Genomic DNA, 17,215 nt, shown 5'->3' with positions numbered 1-17,215 from the left:
TATTAAAAACTTAACTAGGACTACCATCGATTTATTTTAAACTTTTTATTAAGGAAATTAAATGACCCCGTCTTGAATACTAAATAACACAAATGATTCGTAGCCAGATCCACAAAATAAATTTAAAAAAAATCGACTGTCATGGGTAGACAGACAAGTGACATTGACATCATGAAATATGAATGTCTGGTCATTTTTTCAAAGAATTATATGAACATAATTTACTGTTTATTTAGCATACAACATTCTTATTTATTTTCAAAATACAACTTTAAACATTAATTAGTGATTAAGTAATAATGTATCTTACTAAACTTTAGGCTTCAATTTAAGAAAAAGTTGCTCGTTTTAGTTTGCAATATTTATTGAATATAAAAATGATTTTGTTACATTCAGTTGCCTCAAACTTTTATAGAAAATTTGGCCGACAATACTCTCAGTTAAAATATTACAATTCATTATGTATCGGATCCTATCGAATTGTACACCGAGAAAGTTTTTTTGCAATAAATATAAATAAAAAATTAAGTAGAAGTATTTATACTTCTACCATTTTTAATGATAAAAGTGAAGTGAAGGATTCCAAGGAAATCGCAGATAAATTGAATTCAAGTGATTTAGCGAAAGAGACGAAAAATTCACTTAAACAGAAATCATTGGGTGATATAATAGTTAAGACTGAAACTGATGCAGACAATGTTGTTACTAAAGTAACTATAGAGAAAGCTAAGCCCAAAGAAAGTCAAGAAAATGTTAATAAAGTGGTTTCACCTCCAAGTATGAATATCAATAAATTTATAGAAATAATATAAATAACCTTATTTATCATTTTTATTTATTACTTAATATTTATTTGATTTACAGAAAAGAAAAGGCTTTTGATTGATTTTTCTGCTTCATACACTGAGCGAAATTTTATAACACCTATGAGAGCTATGACTGAATACTTACTGAAGCAGTCAGACTTGGAGATATTGCCAAAAGTCTTAAGAAGATCACCATATGAGGCAGAACCACCTATTACAGTTTATTATAGGAAAGATGTTGAAGCTAAAGCTATTGAGGTAAACTCAATAGTCTCCAAATTGATTTTTCTTACTCTAATAATTTTATTTACTTATTGTAATATAAATGTTAACCTTTAGATTTGGGGTTCAAAAGAAGCTCTTGACAAAGAACTTTTACGTAGAGAATTGGATAGAAGAAGATATGAGCAAGGTAAAATAGAAAAATGTTAATAGTAATAGTTCTTATATTTCTGTTATGTAAAAAACATATAATTGAAATTAAATTTCTAGATGTGTTTACTGTCAAAAGGCGACTTAGAAATTATAGGAGAGAAATGGGCCATAAAAGGTTGAAGCATGGAGTGGAAGAAATGGGATTAAAAACAGTCTCAGGAAGAGTTGTGTTAACAGCTGTTGGAATGTAAGATCTATTGCATATCTTTATTTTAAAACAGAAATTAGCTTTGAAGCTAAAAAAGTATCACTATCAATGTTTAGTTAAGTAACAAATATCAATGATTTTTTATTACTAAGAAAAAAAAAACCATATTTAAACTTGCAGTTGTTATATATTCAAATGTTTATTTATTTATATTACAGAAATGGTTGTAACTTTCTATTTAAGCTTTGTGCATGGTTGTACACAGGATCACATAGCTTATTTTCTGAATGCATACATTCTCTTGCTGATACTGTTAATCAACTTATATTAGCATATGGGATACATAAGTCTGTACAAGTAAGTTTTTATGTCTCTAATATAACCCAAAAATGTATGTTTATATATTAAAACAACATAAATATCACAGTCTGCTGCTAAAATAATTTCAGATTGCAGATCCTGACCATCCATATGGCTATACAAATATGAGATATGTATCTTCATTGATATCTGGTGTTGGTATCTTTTGTGTGGGATGTGGCTTGTCATTCTACCATGGGGTCACTGGTATAATAGACCCTCAACCACTGCATGATTTTTACTGGGTAAGTGCAAAACTTTATTTATGGTATTAATAGTACAAGTATATTGAAAATTAAAAATAAATTTCAGGCCTACTTTGTCCTTGGTGGAGCTGTTGTTTCAGAGGGGGCTACATTAATGGTAGCTCTAAATGCCATCAAAAAAGGTGCAAAAGAAGCTAACATGAGCTTGTATGAATATGGTAAGCTGATAATTTTGATACTGTTTCTGTTGCAAAATATAATAGATTAAATGTGAATATTAATAAAAATATAATTTTCATTACAGTCATGCGAAGTTCAGATCCATCAGTAAATGTTGTTTTGTTTGAGGACACTGCGGCAGTGGCCGGTGTTATTGTAGCAGGAAGTTGTATGGCAATATCGCAGTATACAGGAAGTCCGCTGCCAGATGCAATAGGTTGCATTCTGGTAGGCACTCTGCTTGGTGGTGTAGCATCTTTTATCATACTTAGCAATGTTGGTGCTCTAATTGGAAGGTAATTTCAATTAGTTTATGAGGTTGTAACTGTCAACTCTTTTATTATATAGAAAAATAATTTCTTTGCAGATCAATTCCACAAGAACAATTAGATGAGATAAATAGTGTGCTAGAAAGGGATTTCATGATAAGAGCTATACATGACGTAAAGGGTATAGACATAGGGAGTAATCTTATAAGATATAAGGTCTCTATTCAAATTGAATTTGTTTATAAAATTTGATAACTTCAAATGAGATAATAAAAACTGTTTTTTCAGGCGGAAGTAGACTTTGATGGTAGAGCTCTAACTAGATCATATTTAGAAAAACATGACTTAAACATGTTATTAGAGGTAAGTACAATAATTATTTAAGAATAAGCTTATAAAATATTGCTTAACTATGCCTGTCCAACCAGTTATTCACCTTTTGACATATGAAACTAGTGATTGCGGTAACCTAACATTTTGATTATTGATTCGATTATTGGCACTAATTGATTTGTAGTAACGATTATCGGGTTTTGCCGCCGAATAAAAATATACTTGTTTTTAAAAGATCTTTGTTTTGTTGGCGATTTGTATCCATTGTGTTTATTATTATTAAATGATAAAATTTCTATGTTAATTTATGGTTAAATATACCAGGTCTTTAGACAAATGATATCGTAAAAATAATCAACAAATTGTTTTTGTATTAATTTTGTAGAAGAGTGTAAACATACATACTAGGTATTAAAAACGGTTTATTGTGTGTTACATTTTGTGAAAGTTTTAAAATATCACAATAAAAGAATTGCCATTCGACGAAAGTTAAAAAAAGACTGCCACTTTAGTACAGTAAGAAATATTAATAAATCCTCATGCGCCACCATTATTGGGAACTAAGATTTTATATGCCTTGTGTAAATTTTTATTATATTGTTTTGATTTACAAAACCCCCAATTTAAAATCATTATCTCATTATCAAAATATATGGGTATTTATGATTAACCTGTGTACAAGACGATTTTTTTTCGATTTATTCATTTGTATCGAATACATTCGATTACGCCATAGATTGTAACTATCGTAAATAAAACTCGTATGGTTAAAAATGAGTATATTATCAAAAACGAATAAGTGAGTGGACAGGGTATTTAGTATTCTTAAAGTGGTTACGTATAAATTATTTCGTTACTATATTAATTAAACTAAAATAATTTATATTTATAACAAATCAACATTATTTAATAGGATATGAAAAAAATTGATACCATAGACGATGTAGAGGCATTCTTACTAAAACATGGAGAAAATATTGTTGATATGTTGGGAGGAGAGATTGATAGGATAGAATTGAAATTAAGGGTAAGTTGTGATCGAGTTTTATTATTTTATAACTAATAATGTATTATTTAGATCGTAATTATTTCTTTTGTTTTTCAGAAAAAGTTTCCACAAATTCGCCACTGTGATTTGGAGATTCTATAAGAAAAACTAATATAGCTTACTGGCTTATGACTTATATTAACTCAAATAGCAGTTATTTAAAAAAATATCAGTTAAAATTATCAATATAAAATCAATAACATGCAGAAACTATATAAATGCGCTTTAACGAAATTCTGCAATTGGTGATAGTTTAAACCCATATTTAGATCTCTTTTTATCTCATGCAATAAGCAACCTGGGGATAATTAATTATAACTATTACTAAAAAATTTAAATGATAAATTATCCCTTGTAGAAAATAAATGTTATTTAATTTAATTATTAAAATTACTCCACAATACTTTCCGTAAACTAACACCTTTTTTAAAAGTATACATTTAGATTACCTGTTTGTAAGTGTGAGTGAAATCTGGAAATTAAATTTTGACTCAGTTCCACCCAATTGAGAGCTAAAAATTTACACTTTTGGTGCTGGTGACAATACTATTTAGTGCATTAAATTCTATTAGTATCAGTGCCTATAGGGATTAAACTGAAGTTTTTTTTATAAAAATACAATTTTAAATCACTGCTATTTTTAAGAATACTTTATTATAAGTTCATAATAACAGTGTGTTTAAAATATTTTCAGTATCCATTGCAGTTTAATTCATATATTTTGAATTTCTATTAATCAGATGCTTTCAGGCGTTATAAATTTTGTATATCATGGATATTTTATAATGTCTAATATTATTTATAAACCTCTGTGATTTTATTGTATATAGGTTTTACAGAGTTAAGTATAAATAGATGTATCCTAAAACTCATTATGACTGTAAATAAAATTGTTGAATGACAATTTGTCTTTTATTTTCATCATAAAGAAGGCACATTAATAAATAATAAACTTAAAATGAAAATAATAATTTTATTGGTACAAAATATATAACAATATATTCAAGTTATAATTGCATAATAAGGTCAATAATAATAATAAAATGCATAAGCTTTAATTATTTCTGTTAAGTATAATCAAAACTTATTTTTATGAGTCTTTCATGGTTACACAAAAATGGTTTTTTGATATCTGAAGAACAATTTAAAAAGCTTTTGTGAAGTATATTTATTAGGTAGATTTAACGAAAAACATCTGCAAAGTAAAAAGCATTGAAATCAACCTACACAACCCAACCAGTCTTTCATAATGGTGTCTAAATGCAAATGTATTTCATAATGGCATTTACTTAGACAATCAAACAGACTGAAAATATCTAGCATTTGACTATTATAAAACATTGATTTCGCAGATGCTATCACAAAAATGTTGTTAAGCCCATTTTCCTAAAGTACCAATTTTTTTAGTAAATGCGAGAGACGATCTACCTAAAAATCTACATAACTTACAAATGATAGTTGTTATATAACAGGCTTAGTCTGTGGTAAGCACAAATTGTAATGTGCAGTTTTGTTCCAAAAGTCTGAATTCTTCCATCCACACCAACCTTTATTGACAACTACATTAATATCATCAGCACCAGTGTAGTGAGGATCTAATATAAGGTAACGAGTGTCATTTGTTAGGGAATTGTACTCCACACCTATGATTGTATGTGCTAATACACCACCACCTGTAAAAAATATACGCAGTAGATTAATATGCTATGTGAAACATTTCTTACATCAAAACTTATTAATCATTTGGACAGACTGACTGATCAATGTATAGCTCAAATTACTAAAGCTTAAGTTTGGAACATAGGTTTAATTTACAATGTATTAGGTTTTGATAATTTCAATTGTCAAACGAACTAATACAAATATTTTTTTGCAGATACAATATGACAACGATGATTGGGTTGTACCAATGTCACTACCACTCAACTCAGTTCAAAATTGTAATTCAAGTGTACAAAAATGGGTAAGATTGTACAAAAATGGTTGTAAATACTTGTCATTGTGAAATAGTTAATGTGTACACGTTTAATAAAAAAAATACAAACCTATCATAATAGGACTTCCATGTTTCTGGAAATGGTGTACAAGTTCAGGAGTGTAATTTCTCAACTCTGAACCTGTATTTGCAAATATAATTCTTGATTGTACACCCAAAAGAGTTTCCAAACAAAACATTACTTCTGTAGATCCTATCCATTGCTTAGAACCTAAAAACGAGGATGGCTTATCACCAATATTAACAAGGCACTGTTGTATATCCCTGTGAGTTGGTATATCAACTGTTGTATACCCTTGAAACCTGAAACAAAATATAAATATTTAAGCAATACAACAAAAATGTCATAAAGATGAAAATTTGTTATACTGACTATAATGTTAAGTGTGAAAATGTACCTGAACCATGAGAATATAGTTTGCATTGAGCGATAAGCACAACCCCAGCCATCATCATTGAAATTGTCTTGCATATAATGATGATATGTATATCTGCCGCGGACTAATGCCACTGTTGTGTCAGGTTTCACTGGTGAAGACGGTAGGGCTTCATGAGTATTTATAAGTTTTCCAAGATTATTATAAAATGCATTACCCCGTCTAAACATTGGTCTATCCAGTGGTAAACATAACTGCTCATGCAGTAGTCTTCGTTCTTTTTCTGAAAATTTTAAAATATTAAATAGTCAATGTACTGGTATATAATTAATACCATTACATTATGCTTTTACAAGATACACAGTGTATTATCATTTTCGAATGCTAGGAGGAGGAATTATAGGAGAAGGATAGGATCTTTCGCTAAAAAATAACTTAGAAAATTTGGTATAATAAACACCCTTTTCTTGTAGTATATCATAAGTAAAAGTGCACCTCAAAATGCCAATACTTAAAAAGGGTTAATCAAATTCTTCTACTACACTATTTGCTCACATCCTTTATTTTTAAATTAATCATTTATTCTCTGAAATTGCTGAAGATATTCTGAGTAATATTTAAAAATCATATAATAATGGTTCTATACTACCAATGTTTAGAACATCATTTTTTATTTTGTCCCATCATGTCATGAAATGACTTAATTATTAAGCATGATCTAGTTCTGTTTTCCTAGTACAATAAAGTAAGTCAAAAATCTTACCCATACTCTCATCAGGGATGTCTTTCGGTACTACTCTTGTAACAAAATGTCCAAGTTCTTGAGGTAGAAAGTGGAAAGTTTCAGGCAAACGTAACCCAGCTCCATCACCAATACCCTCTTGTCCTGAAAAAGGCTCCAAATATAAAAAAAATAATATTTGATTTGGTAACTAATAATAAATTTACACAAGTATTTTAATACAAACCTAACTGCTCCAGCAGTACAGTTTCAAGTAATTTGAGAGAGCGACAGGCAGCTTCTACTAATGCTGTGTATAGTTCAGAAAGCTTCGTACTTCTGTGAATCATTGCTAATGTATCTACTCTTAATGGCATGCTAATACAAAATGCAGCTGAAAATTGTGAAAATAAATTAAACTTTGTAAAGATTATTTTTAAATTTTTATAATTTATTAAAAAAAGATGGTGCACTCACGTTTCCTTTGTGTTGTCATCATTTTTACTGCAGTTTTAACAAGTTTCTCTGATAATATGTCCTTTGTAGCTTTCAATACTAGATTAACAGGTACTATTTCCTTAAAGTAAACATAATCAAGAACATAATTATTGAGCTATGATCCACATTTCAATAATTAAATAATACATATTAATTTTCAACTTACAACTTTATTCAAAGTGTGTTTCTTTTTCTTAGATGACTGTTCGGAACTTATGGAGTCAATAAAATCTCCAACATTTGTCTCTGTACTTGTACCAGTTACACCAACATCTGAAGCAATTCCAAATAAATACACCGCAGTCCCATCTATTTGAAATGATACTTCTCCAGATGCTATCTAAAATTGTAAAAAGCATATGAAATAATATTTGTGTTAAGTTATTGTATAAAGTTGCATAAATGGTATGTAACTTCTTTTACTGTAGAATATTTTAGAAACCAAAAAATATTGATCATAGTTATTAGTTTTACTAAGAGGATCTGGAATTACGATTTTCTCAATAATTGGCTATAGCAATCTAGTAATATTCAACAAATTTCATAATATAAAAATATTTTCACATAATATCTGCTGCGACTACACAGTATACTTATCTTGACAGGAAGACAAAATACATGAACCCTCATTACCTTTTTCCTTTTATTTTGCAAGATATTTTTTACTCCAGGCATTGTTGCTTCACAAATTAATGGTAGAATAGTATTGAGACGCACATGAATAAATTGTTTCCACAACTCTTCAGTCGGAAGAACCTCATAGGTTGTCTCTTCGAATTTTTCATGGACTAGAAAGTGTGCTTTTATTTCCTTATCTTCATTTATTATAATAAAAAGAGGATTATCAGTTATGTCTACATCCTAAAATAAAAAAGTAAAAAAAAAATTAATAAAAATTGAAATTTGTATGTTTTTAAAATCAGAAGAGCCTTGACCCCGTATAAATTCTTTTACGTAATTTTTCATATAGATTCAAAGAAATTAGACATATTTTATATGGTACTTTCATGTTATTAGCAATATTATTTCTTACCTGTAGTATCTCTTTAGACCTTGACTCGATGGAAAGTGTTTTCGCAAATTTTACAACACCACATAATTCTATTTCAGCCGGCAAGGAGAGAAGAAGTTGTCTATAATTTTTTTTTTCATTCTCAAAAAATTCCAAGCTCATCCCAACAACAAGTAATGTGCCATCGTACATGAGACCAAAAAGACATCCTGTGGTCTCATTTGTATCGATTTTGGATAATCGCTGTAAATATAAACCATTTTAATCATGTTTTTCATGGGAATTCGATTAAAGGAAGTGATGGTGACGTATAAACTGAAACAATTCTTAAATATGAATAAATAATTTTATATATTTTTTTTACACGCTTGTTAATATCAAACTTTATTCATGGAGAAGAAGTGGCTAATTGTGGTTATATAAAATAACTATAAAATTAGTTTTTTACCTCAAAAACATATTTTGATATTTTGAGACGTGGTGACATTTTTATGGAATGTTGCCTACATTTATTTATTATTTAACTTTTTTTTTTCTTACATGAGAGTTGAGGCCTAAGTTGCAAGTGTTGTTATATAGAAGATTTGTATTTTAAGGATGTGTATAATGTCAAATCACGCAGTTCATCCACTTAATTTCAATACTACTTAATGGATTCATTAAAATTATCATTTATTTATAATTATAATACTTTTTATTCAAACTTTTCGTAAGAAATATTTATAATTTATGATTATAAAAAATATATTATCAGACATTTATTTAAATGATGACTTCAAGTTATTTATTTCGCTTAAGTGATCGGAAAGTGTACTTTTCCTTGGTACATTTCAGAAACGCTTACTCGATCATATATTATAAATGTAGGCAAAACTGTTTGACTTTATAAATGTTGTCTACATTCCTAAATGATTATGTTACATTTTGCAATATTTATCCATTATACGGAAGAAAATACTCCATCTTCGTTTCGTTGTTTTTTAAAAACACGGTTTTTTTTAAGGTTGGTTAGTTAACGATAAATTCTATGAAAATAATGTGTTACATAAACTTACAAAAATACAACGCTTAAGGTTTTTAACTCACAGCTTTTTTATGTTATGAAGAATTAAATTGTAATGTGTGTAAAAAAAATTCAATAATAGTTTAGCAGTTGAATAAATGTTACCAAAAATTGCAAGTAACAGTTTAGTTATTATTGCGGTTCTTTATTTCATTTTGAAAATATTGCAATATTCTTATATAACAAGAAGCTATAACTTGTAGTAGATTGTATTGCAAATATTGCTTGGGGGTGGTAGATGGGGATTGGGATGGTAGATTTTGTAGAACAACAATAAATTTGCCAGGAATATTTCTATCGAAGGCTTTTTTCAAATTCTACATATTTAAAAATTTGCATAAAACACAAGCAAGTTAACATGATTGGTAAGTTCGTTGGCAACGCGTAGTTGCCATATATCTACAATAGTGTACATTCCAATTGTTATGGTGTATGAAATAAATAAAATAGTTTTTTTTTTATACTGGCCTCTACTTATAGACACTTAATCTTTAAGTTAATGTTTTTACAGTTTTTTCATTCTTCTGCTCCTGCTAGCAACACTGTATAAATGTTTCATAATCTTAATTTTAGGAAAACATTGAATACCTCCTAATAAAAATAATACAAATTAAAAAAGTTCAATATTTTGAATGCATAAAAATTTCAATTAAATTCTAAATTTAGAAATAAACTCGAAATACGCACATCGGCCTGTTACACTTATTTATAATATTATGTACATAGTTTTTCAAAATATTTAGTATATTGAAGATATCTGTAAAAATTTGTGTTTCAGCTATTTCATTATTATTGCTTAGATATATACTTGTGTCATAGTGTGATAGGTGACCGCTATAAACTACAAGCTAATCAAAGAACACAGGTTTTGTACATTATTTTATTTCATTTTTTAGACATGTCTCAATAACTTTTTCAACAAGTTTACTTCTCTCTTTTGCTATTGCTAATGTTTTTTTCTCAACTTCAGTTGAAAGATTACTGCCACCAAACTTTTGAATTCCACAAAACTGTTCATCATTACAACAAATTATTAAATTTGCTCCAACACCACCACACATTTCTTCTTCATCTGCTGAAGGATCAATCAATACTATACTCCTTAAAAGAAAATGTCATTTAACATAAAATATTTCTTTTAATTCAAACAACCAAATGACTCATATTCCTTACAAATATTGGTTGATTATCAAAAAAATATGGACCAAATAGTAGTGAGGTAATAGGAGTAGTTATTAAAATTAAAATAATAGTTATAATAAATTATTATAGGGTTTGGTTGTGGTATCCTACTATTTATAAATAAAGATTACCTTGGGGATTGCTGATAAACTGCAAAACTTGTAGCAATAGGCAGGCCAGTAATATTTAATGGCGTCCTAACACTTGTATCTACCACAATTTCTTCTGTTTCTACATCATAATTCACTTTTGGTAATGTCACTGTAATGAAATAGAATGCATAACTAATTTTTTTAACAAAATATAAAACATTTGGATTGTCATAGCAACATTGTTTTGTTTTTTACATTCATACAACATAATTAAAAGTATGCAACAGATTTTGATGTGGTTTTTTTAATAGATAGCGATTCAAGAGGAAGGTTTATATGTATAAAACATGCATAATATAGTAGAGAAACACTGATAATTTTAGAGCTTTAAAATGTGATGTCATGATAAACAAAATTTTTGTGCTTATATTGCAAACAAACCATAATTTGAACACTTTATACCATACATCATAATCTAAAAAAAAAAAAAACCAAAGATGTTGTTGTCATTTAATATTTGTCTAATTGTTAAACAACAACTTTACTTTAATTCAACTTTGGAAGATTGGAAAAATACTTACATGATTTTAAGCTTGTCATTAAGGTTATTATACAAGCATCAACTACACTTCCATCATTATCTAAGCAGACCATATCACAATATACTACCCAAGCTAACTTATCAGGCACAATACACAATTCTTTTAAATTAACAGATTTTGAGTTTATACATATATCAGAAACTATATTGCTAACAACTTGGGCATGGTCTGAAGGTGGTCCTGGCCGGAATTTAGAGGAACACAGTGGTAAAAGTTCTACATTGGTAACGAAAAAGCCTAATTCGGGCTCCTCTGCTTTAGGTTTTGCTAATTCCTGGAAAAATATTGTTTTAATACAATAAAATGGTATAAACTTTTAATATAAAAGTGAAAATATATCACAACATGGAAACCAAACAATAATTTACCAATTTAATGCCGCAGACAACAGTAGTATTTCCACATTTTACAACAGCCGAGGCATCGGCCGATTTTATTGCGTTAACATTGAGCTTTATGTCACGTTGATCATCAAATTTCCTACCATCAGGTCGCACATTTCGATTAATATAATCATTAAAATATTTTACTGGATGAATGAGTCTGTAAGTTTAAAAGTTTTACGTTAGAAGTTGTTGATTAGAATAAGTTATTATTATGACAAATTTAGCGCTAACTTGTATACTTCGGCCATATTATTGATAGATTAGAAAGGATGAATAAAAGGCATTAGATTAAATAAACTTGAGATAAAAACTACAAAACGGCTTATATTATGTGAATTTTGATCAAATTTAACAAAAACAACTTAATGTAAATGGTAAACTCAAAAGTTTTAGTTTAGGTTACTTTTCATTATCACTTTTTTTTTTAATTTATAATGCAAAGAGCATTCACTATACAGTCCCTTTGTTATAATGCCGGTCTTTGGTCTTTTAAGTATTTTTAATGTTTAATCTCTTTTATTTAATTTTATCAGTATATAGCTATTGTTTTTGACAAACTTTTATTATTAGTATTTTTTATTAAATGTTGTACACGATAAAAAGTCCTACAATTATTTTCAATTATTTTGTTTTTATAAATCAGTGGTCAGCACTTCAGAGTTCAGTCACAAGAAGTTAAAGTTATATTATAATTTATAATGAAACACCGTTATTAACAAGTTCGTCAATTTTGCTCTTATTTTTTGTTGCTCACAAGAAATTACATAAACCAATAAAAAATCTCTATACACTTTAACTTATGCATTTATTTGTATTTAACTTGTTTTGAATGCAATGAACACTTTTTCCCTTCTGGCTTAGAAAAATGTTCTAATTTTATTTTGTTCAACAGGTACTCAGTTCGATATTGATTTTTATTATTTATATAAATAAATCTTTAATATTATTGCATTCAGGGTGTCTCATAACATATTTTTGATATTTTATATATTCAACTTTATATATGTCATTAAATACTTTATATATAAATTATGAGTTTTTTTTTTCTGTTATTAAGATAAAGCAAATTATATTTTTAAGGTTAAACAACAGCCTTTAATATAGAAGCCAAAAATTGGACATTTTGTTTTGTGACAGATGACAGCCCATAACTGACAATTGACAACTCTTTTTTGATTCGGCGATTGTAAGCTGAGGTGTGTTTTTGAAATGTAATCTTAAAAAATCAATCCCAATATTGTAGTATTATATTATTTTTCATGAAATTTATGAATGTTGGTGTAAAGGAAGCGTAATGACAAGTTTATTTTGGTTCTTTGATTTATAATTACAGATCACAATGGCTAAACCAAAAGGAGAGAGAAAAGGTAAATCTGCGATCAATGAAGTTGTGACTCGTGAATACACTGTTAACCTACACAAACGGCTTCATGGAGTTGGTTTTAAGAAACGCGCCCCACGAGCGATAAAGGAAATTCGCAAGTTTGCCGAAAAACAAATGGGTACCCCTGACGTCCGTGTTGATACCAGACTAAACAAATATCTTTGGTCAAAGGGAGTCAGGTAATTATATTTATTCATCATTATAATTACTTTATATCCGTTGTTTTTAATTTAAAAGTGCGATTATCGTGGTTATGGATAATGTTTGACGGATTGTTTAGGTTAGGTAAAGAAATTACTTATTAATATGTTATTTTTAATTTTTTTCTAATAAACTAAAGTTATATTTACTTATAAAAGTTCATATGAATATAGTATATGATATTAATAAATAGTCTAACAAGATTTTAAAGAAATTGGTAAAAAATTCACTTGTTTTTGTACTAGGGATATGACAAAGCAGAGAATTGATAAGTTTTTATAATATTGGCTTACTGAGAGAAAATTCCTGCTGTGAATGCAAGTTCCTTAATGTACAAATATTTTTTTATTATTGATTAAATACTTTACATTTATGCTCATGAAGTAAATGCATATATAGAATGTAGATGAATTAGTATTGTGTGATGCAAATCACTACCATATTTCTCTTATTAATGCATTAGTTGACTTTTTTTGTGACTAATCAATAGTTGCCGTAACCCATCAACATTATTTTTAATGTATTTGGATAATACTTTAAATGTTTTTATTAAGTTTTATCGTATTTAAATACTTGTTACCTTTGGTTAAGATAAATATTTTAATTATGTGTTATTGATAGTTTTGTTTGTTTGTTATAGAAATGTTCCTTTCCGAGTTCGTGTAAGGCTCTCACGCAGACGTAATGATGATGAAGACTCTGCACACAAGTTATTCACACTTGTTACATATGTGCCTGTAGCGTCGATCAAGGGTTTACAAACTGAGAATGTTGATGCTAGCCAAGAATAAACATTTAAGTTAAGCTGATACTATGTTTTATTTAATTAAATTGCAAATCTTTCTTAATTGTCTTAGTATAAATATATTTTTTAATAATTAGTTAGTAGCAGCCAAAACACTTTTAAATGTTTTTTAATATATATATATATATTTTACCATGCCCTATTGGTTGTTTGGCTTTTAGTAGAGACAAAGCCATTAAAATAAGAACTTCATATACTTTTTTCTTAGTTATGAGAGATTTCTTACGATTTGGGGTTATGTCAGTAAATCACATGTGTGCATTTTAAAATATGTACAAATATTTGTTTTTGAAAAATAATATTTGTATATATTAATTATAGATAAATATTTATTCTTTTTGATTTTATGTCTGTAACTGCCTAAGAATCATTTTATGAATATGTGCTTAATCTTTTTCTGAGATTTTAAAGACCTTTCGTTTTGTCACTTTGAAAGTTAAATTACCAGTACTCAGAATGTATTTACAACATTATTAAATTAAAATAAAGAAGTAATATACTGTTAAATTAAATATTAAAATGTTAAACTAGAATAGACATGGAATTCTAAGTATCTATAATACAACACAATAAAAATATTCACTTACAGTGGATATTGGTGATTTCTTAAATCTAATAATTTCTTTTAACAATCATTTATTTTTAATAGTATTATCTATCTATGCCTGGCTTAGGATAATGCCATGTAGAAAATACAATTTATATATAACAGTGAGACAATTTAATTTAAAATTTATAAATTATATTGTCTACCACAATAATTATAAATTGATTATATTATTAATGTAAAATAATGTCACAAAATAAACAATGTTTGCTGGTTTGAATTATATTCTTCGAACACTGAGTTAGTGTAGTATTTCTTATAAGATTAGTTTGAGTGAATTTCAGCCAGGGTATATATAGCCAATCTCCAAAGACCAGCGATCCATCATGTGAAGGAAATATTTTAGTGTGTATTATTACTCCTGCCTTTACATGAGATGGAGGCAATGGTAAGATTTTTCTTTAATTTAACGGAATCTAGTGACTTTCTTACAACTTTATTGGGGCTTGCATTAGTTTCTTGTCAGTAATTGCAGATGGCGCTATTTTTTTTAATGTATTAAGTTAAATTATTATTATTAGACTATTTTTTAAAACTGAAAATGACTATTGTAAAATGTACTAGGCCTCAATGCCATAAAATTAGCAAAATAGCATTTATTTAGTGTTTGCAATTTTTGTACATTTTATTGAAACATTAGTTGAAAACACACATATTCAAATTTACTACATAAATAAATATATTAAAAGAAGTAAAAAGTGAGTGCTGGTAGGCGGCAGGCGCGATCCTTAATCGCGCAAGTTATATCAAACCGTTTCGGTGGCGTGACAGGCGAAGCGGTGCGCCCGCCGCAACAATGACGTATGATTCTTTGGCCAAAATCAGTATAGACCGACAGCAGTATAAATAAACTTCTTTGTAGTATTCCCGATTTCTTCAAGTAGTATATTTTTATTCAGATAATAAACGAGTATATAAATCTATATATATATAAAAGTTAAAACAACATTTTTTTTAATTCACTAATAAATATAAGAAAATAATATGAAATAAAAATATAAAAACTAACATTTTTTACATTTATAGTAGATGGGCTTATTAGCTGTCTCGCTCTCGCGCTTTCTTCCTGCGATAAATGGAGTCCATTTGTTAATCCTTCTAAATACTACTTAATTTCTTCTTTTTTCCGGACAGATTCAGGCGTCTTATCTATGCTACGTCTCGAACGACAAAGGATAGTATAGGATTACTACCATAAACATGTTGTAAAAATATTACACATCTCAATTATTCATCGTTTCCGCTCATGAAACGAGGTCCCCTACTAGTCCTAACTTGTGGTGCCAACTCAAAGGAGACACACTCTTAACTTGTCACTTGGAGCTCGAGAATTTTCTAATTTTAAGGCTAAGTGTAGTATTCGCCATAGCATTACATAGCATTTAAATAAACAGAACAAGCCGTCCCGTTAATTTCGTTCGAGCTTCGCAAGGAAGCAATTGCTTTGATCCCGCTGTACTCAAAAAATGGTTCTGATTTAGATTTGGAGGAGTTTCCTGTAAGAACAAAGTTAAACAGGATGAAGAGGAGCTGTTGCATTCATAAAATTTTATTTTTCTATTAATAGGCAATTATAAGTTTTTTAAGAGGATATTAAATTTTACCAACATTTTAAGAAATTATTCTTTATAAAACAGTTTGAATGGCTTAAATTCAACAAAGAGTTAATTTGTGTTAAATAAAGTGTTGTGAAGTATAACAATTCGATGCAGGGAATTCGCAGATATACTTATGAAAAATCGGGTTAAGTGTACGTTCCTGCTGGAAAATAGCTGGAAGAGCAATAAATCCCGTAGCATCATAGCAAGGCTCTCTTGGTGTGCTAATGCTTACTGATCTCTTTAACTGCATCTTGAACACTAGAAGTGTGGAAGGGACACACCAGTGGCGCTTTAGATTTATATACAAAGGCAAGGGCTGTGTTTGAGGAATAAAGATCATGTGCCACATCATGAAGCTCTTCGAATGAGTTATCGCTCTCAGGCTTCGCCAAGAGTGTACAGTCTCTGGGTGTCAGTATGGAATCCAGTCGAGATTGGGTACTATGGACGCCATTTCATCCCTAAGAACTATTCGAAGGGACAAAAGAAGAGCTCTACATTTGGCATTCTTAGACCTGCAGAAGGCTTTTGACAGTGTGCTTCGTATTGACGAAGATGCATTGGCATCTGGTGGGCGTTGCGATTCAAAGGCGTGCCTGTGGCCTAAATTGATATTTTTTGTTCCGCTTCCGTGGTGAGAACCGTTGTCGGCGATAATGAGCCTTGCCCGATCAATGTAAGGATCCACCAGGGATCTGCTCTTAGCCCGTTCTTAGTCAACGTAGTGCCAGATGTAGTCTTGACATGCATTCAGGACAAGCCTCCTTAGCTGATTATATATACCGACATAGCTCTCGTTGACGGCATCAGAATCAATTAATGTTCGTATAAATTTTAAACAAATCAGTTTAGACTTTACGCACG

The 17,215-nt window shown here is 29.0% G+C and overlaps 4 protein-coding genes across 4 annotated transcripts; 2 read left to right on the top strand and 2 right to left on the bottom strand.

The window, feature by feature from the left end:
* The first annotated feature begins 209 nt into the window (after positions 1–209).
* On the top strand, positions 210–4,728 carry LOC125077566 (zinc transporter 9). Its single transcript, XM_047689512.1, has 12 exons — positions 210–777; positions 865–1,064; positions 1,146–1,218; positions 1,299–1,428; positions 1,608–1,746; positions 1,839–1,994; positions 2,062–2,173; positions 2,260–2,470; positions 2,542–2,659; positions 2,732–2,806; positions 3,690–3,803; positions 3,882–4,728. The coding sequence occupies exons 1-12, from the start codon at positions 378–380 to the stop codon at positions 3,924–3,926; spliced, it is 1,773 nt and encodes a 590-aa protein (XP_047545468.1). The 5' UTR covers positions 210–377; the 3' UTR covers positions 3,927–4,728.
* A 99-nt stretch (positions 4,729–4,827) lies between these two features.
* Positions 4,828–9,010, bottom strand: LOC125077567 (ufm1-specific protease 2). Its single transcript, XM_047689514.1, has 10 exons — positions 8,877–9,010; positions 8,450–8,671; positions 8,050–8,277; positions 7,583–7,756; positions 7,396–7,495; positions 7,166–7,312; positions 6,961–7,083; positions 6,219–6,480; positions 5,870–6,123; positions 4,828–5,497 (listed from the first exon to the last, which is right to left on the bottom strand). The coding sequence occupies exons 1-10, from the start codon at positions 8,913–8,915 to the stop codon at positions 5,286–5,288; spliced, it is 1,761 nt and encodes a 586-aa protein (XP_047545470.1). The 5' UTR covers positions 8,916–9,010; the 3' UTR covers positions 4,828–5,285.
* A 1,331-nt stretch (positions 9,011–10,341) lies between these two features.
* LOC125077568 (exosome complex component RRP43-like) lies at positions 10,342–12,184 on the bottom strand. Its single transcript, XM_047689515.1, has 5 exons — positions 11,985–12,184; positions 11,736–11,910; positions 11,347–11,641; positions 10,805–10,934; positions 10,342–10,592 (listed from the first exon to the last, which is right to left on the bottom strand). Exons 1-5 carry the CDS (start codon positions 11,999–12,001, stop codon positions 10,367–10,369), a joined length of 843 nt encoding a protein of 280 aa, XP_047545471.1. The 5' UTR covers positions 12,002–12,184; the 3' UTR covers positions 10,342–10,366.
* A 661-nt stretch (positions 12,185–12,845) lies between these two features.
* On the top strand, positions 12,846–14,147 carry LOC125077570 (60S ribosomal protein L31). Its single transcript, XM_047689518.1, has 3 exons — positions 12,846–12,949; positions 13,087–13,316; positions 13,979–14,147. Exons 2-3 carry the CDS (start codon positions 13,093–13,095, stop codon positions 14,127–14,129), a joined length of 375 nt encoding a protein of 124 aa, XP_047545474.1. The 5' UTR covers positions 12,846–12,949; positions 13,087–13,092; the 3' UTR covers positions 14,130–14,147.
* Positions 14,148–17,215: the final 3,068 nt, after the last annotated feature.

This window comes from Vanessa atalanta, chromosome 4 (genome assembly GCF_905147765.1).
Source record: "Vanessa atalanta chromosome 4, ilVanAtal1.2, whole genome shotgun sequence".
NCBI lineage: Eukaryota > Metazoa > Arthropoda > Insecta > Lepidoptera > Nymphalidae > Vanessa > Vanessa atalanta.
Note: the sequence above shows the minus strand (reverse complement) of the source record. Positions and strands in the feature narration are given on the sequence as shown.

Coding starts and splice junctions, on each gene's coding strand:
- LOC125077566 (XM_047689512.1), top strand. CDS start 378: ATGATTTTGTTACATTCAGTTGCCTCAAACTTTTATAGAAAATTTGGC. Junction 1,219..1,298: donor TAGAAGAAGATATGAGCAAG/GTAAAATAGAAA, acceptor TTAAATTTCTAG/ATGTGTTTACTGTCAAAAGG. Junction 3,804..3,881: donor GGATAGAATTGAAATTAAGG/GTAAGTTGTGAT, acceptor TTTGTTTTTCAG/AAAAAGTTTCCACAAATTCG.
- LOC125077567 (XM_047689514.1), bottom strand. CDS start 8,915: ATGTCACCACGTCTCAAAATATCAAAATATGTTTTTGAG. Junction 6,124..6,218: donor ACTATATTCTCATGGTTCAG/GTACATTTTCAC, acceptor ATTTTGTTTCAG/GTTTCAAGGGTATACAACAG. Junction 5,498..5,869: donor TGGAAGTCCTATTATGATAG/GTTTGTATTTTT, acceptor TATTTTTTACAG/GTGGTGGTGTATTAGCACAT.
- LOC125077568 (XM_047689515.1), bottom strand. Junction 11,642..11,735: donor TTGTCTGCGGCATTAAATTG/GTAAATTATTGT, acceptor ATATTTTTCCAG/GAATTAGCAAAACCTAAAGC. Junction 10,593..10,804: donor GTTTATCAGCAATCCCCAAG/GTAATCTTTATT, acceptor TTTTCTTTTAAG/GAGTATAGTATTGATTGATC.
- LOC125077570 (XM_047689518.1), top strand. CDS start 13,093: ATGGCTAAACCAAAAGGAGAGAGAAAAGGTAAATCTGCGATCAATGAA. Junction 13,317..13,978: donor CTTTGGTCAAAGGGAGTCAG/GTAATTATATTT, acceptor TGTTTGTTATAG/AAATGTTCCTTTCCGAGTTC.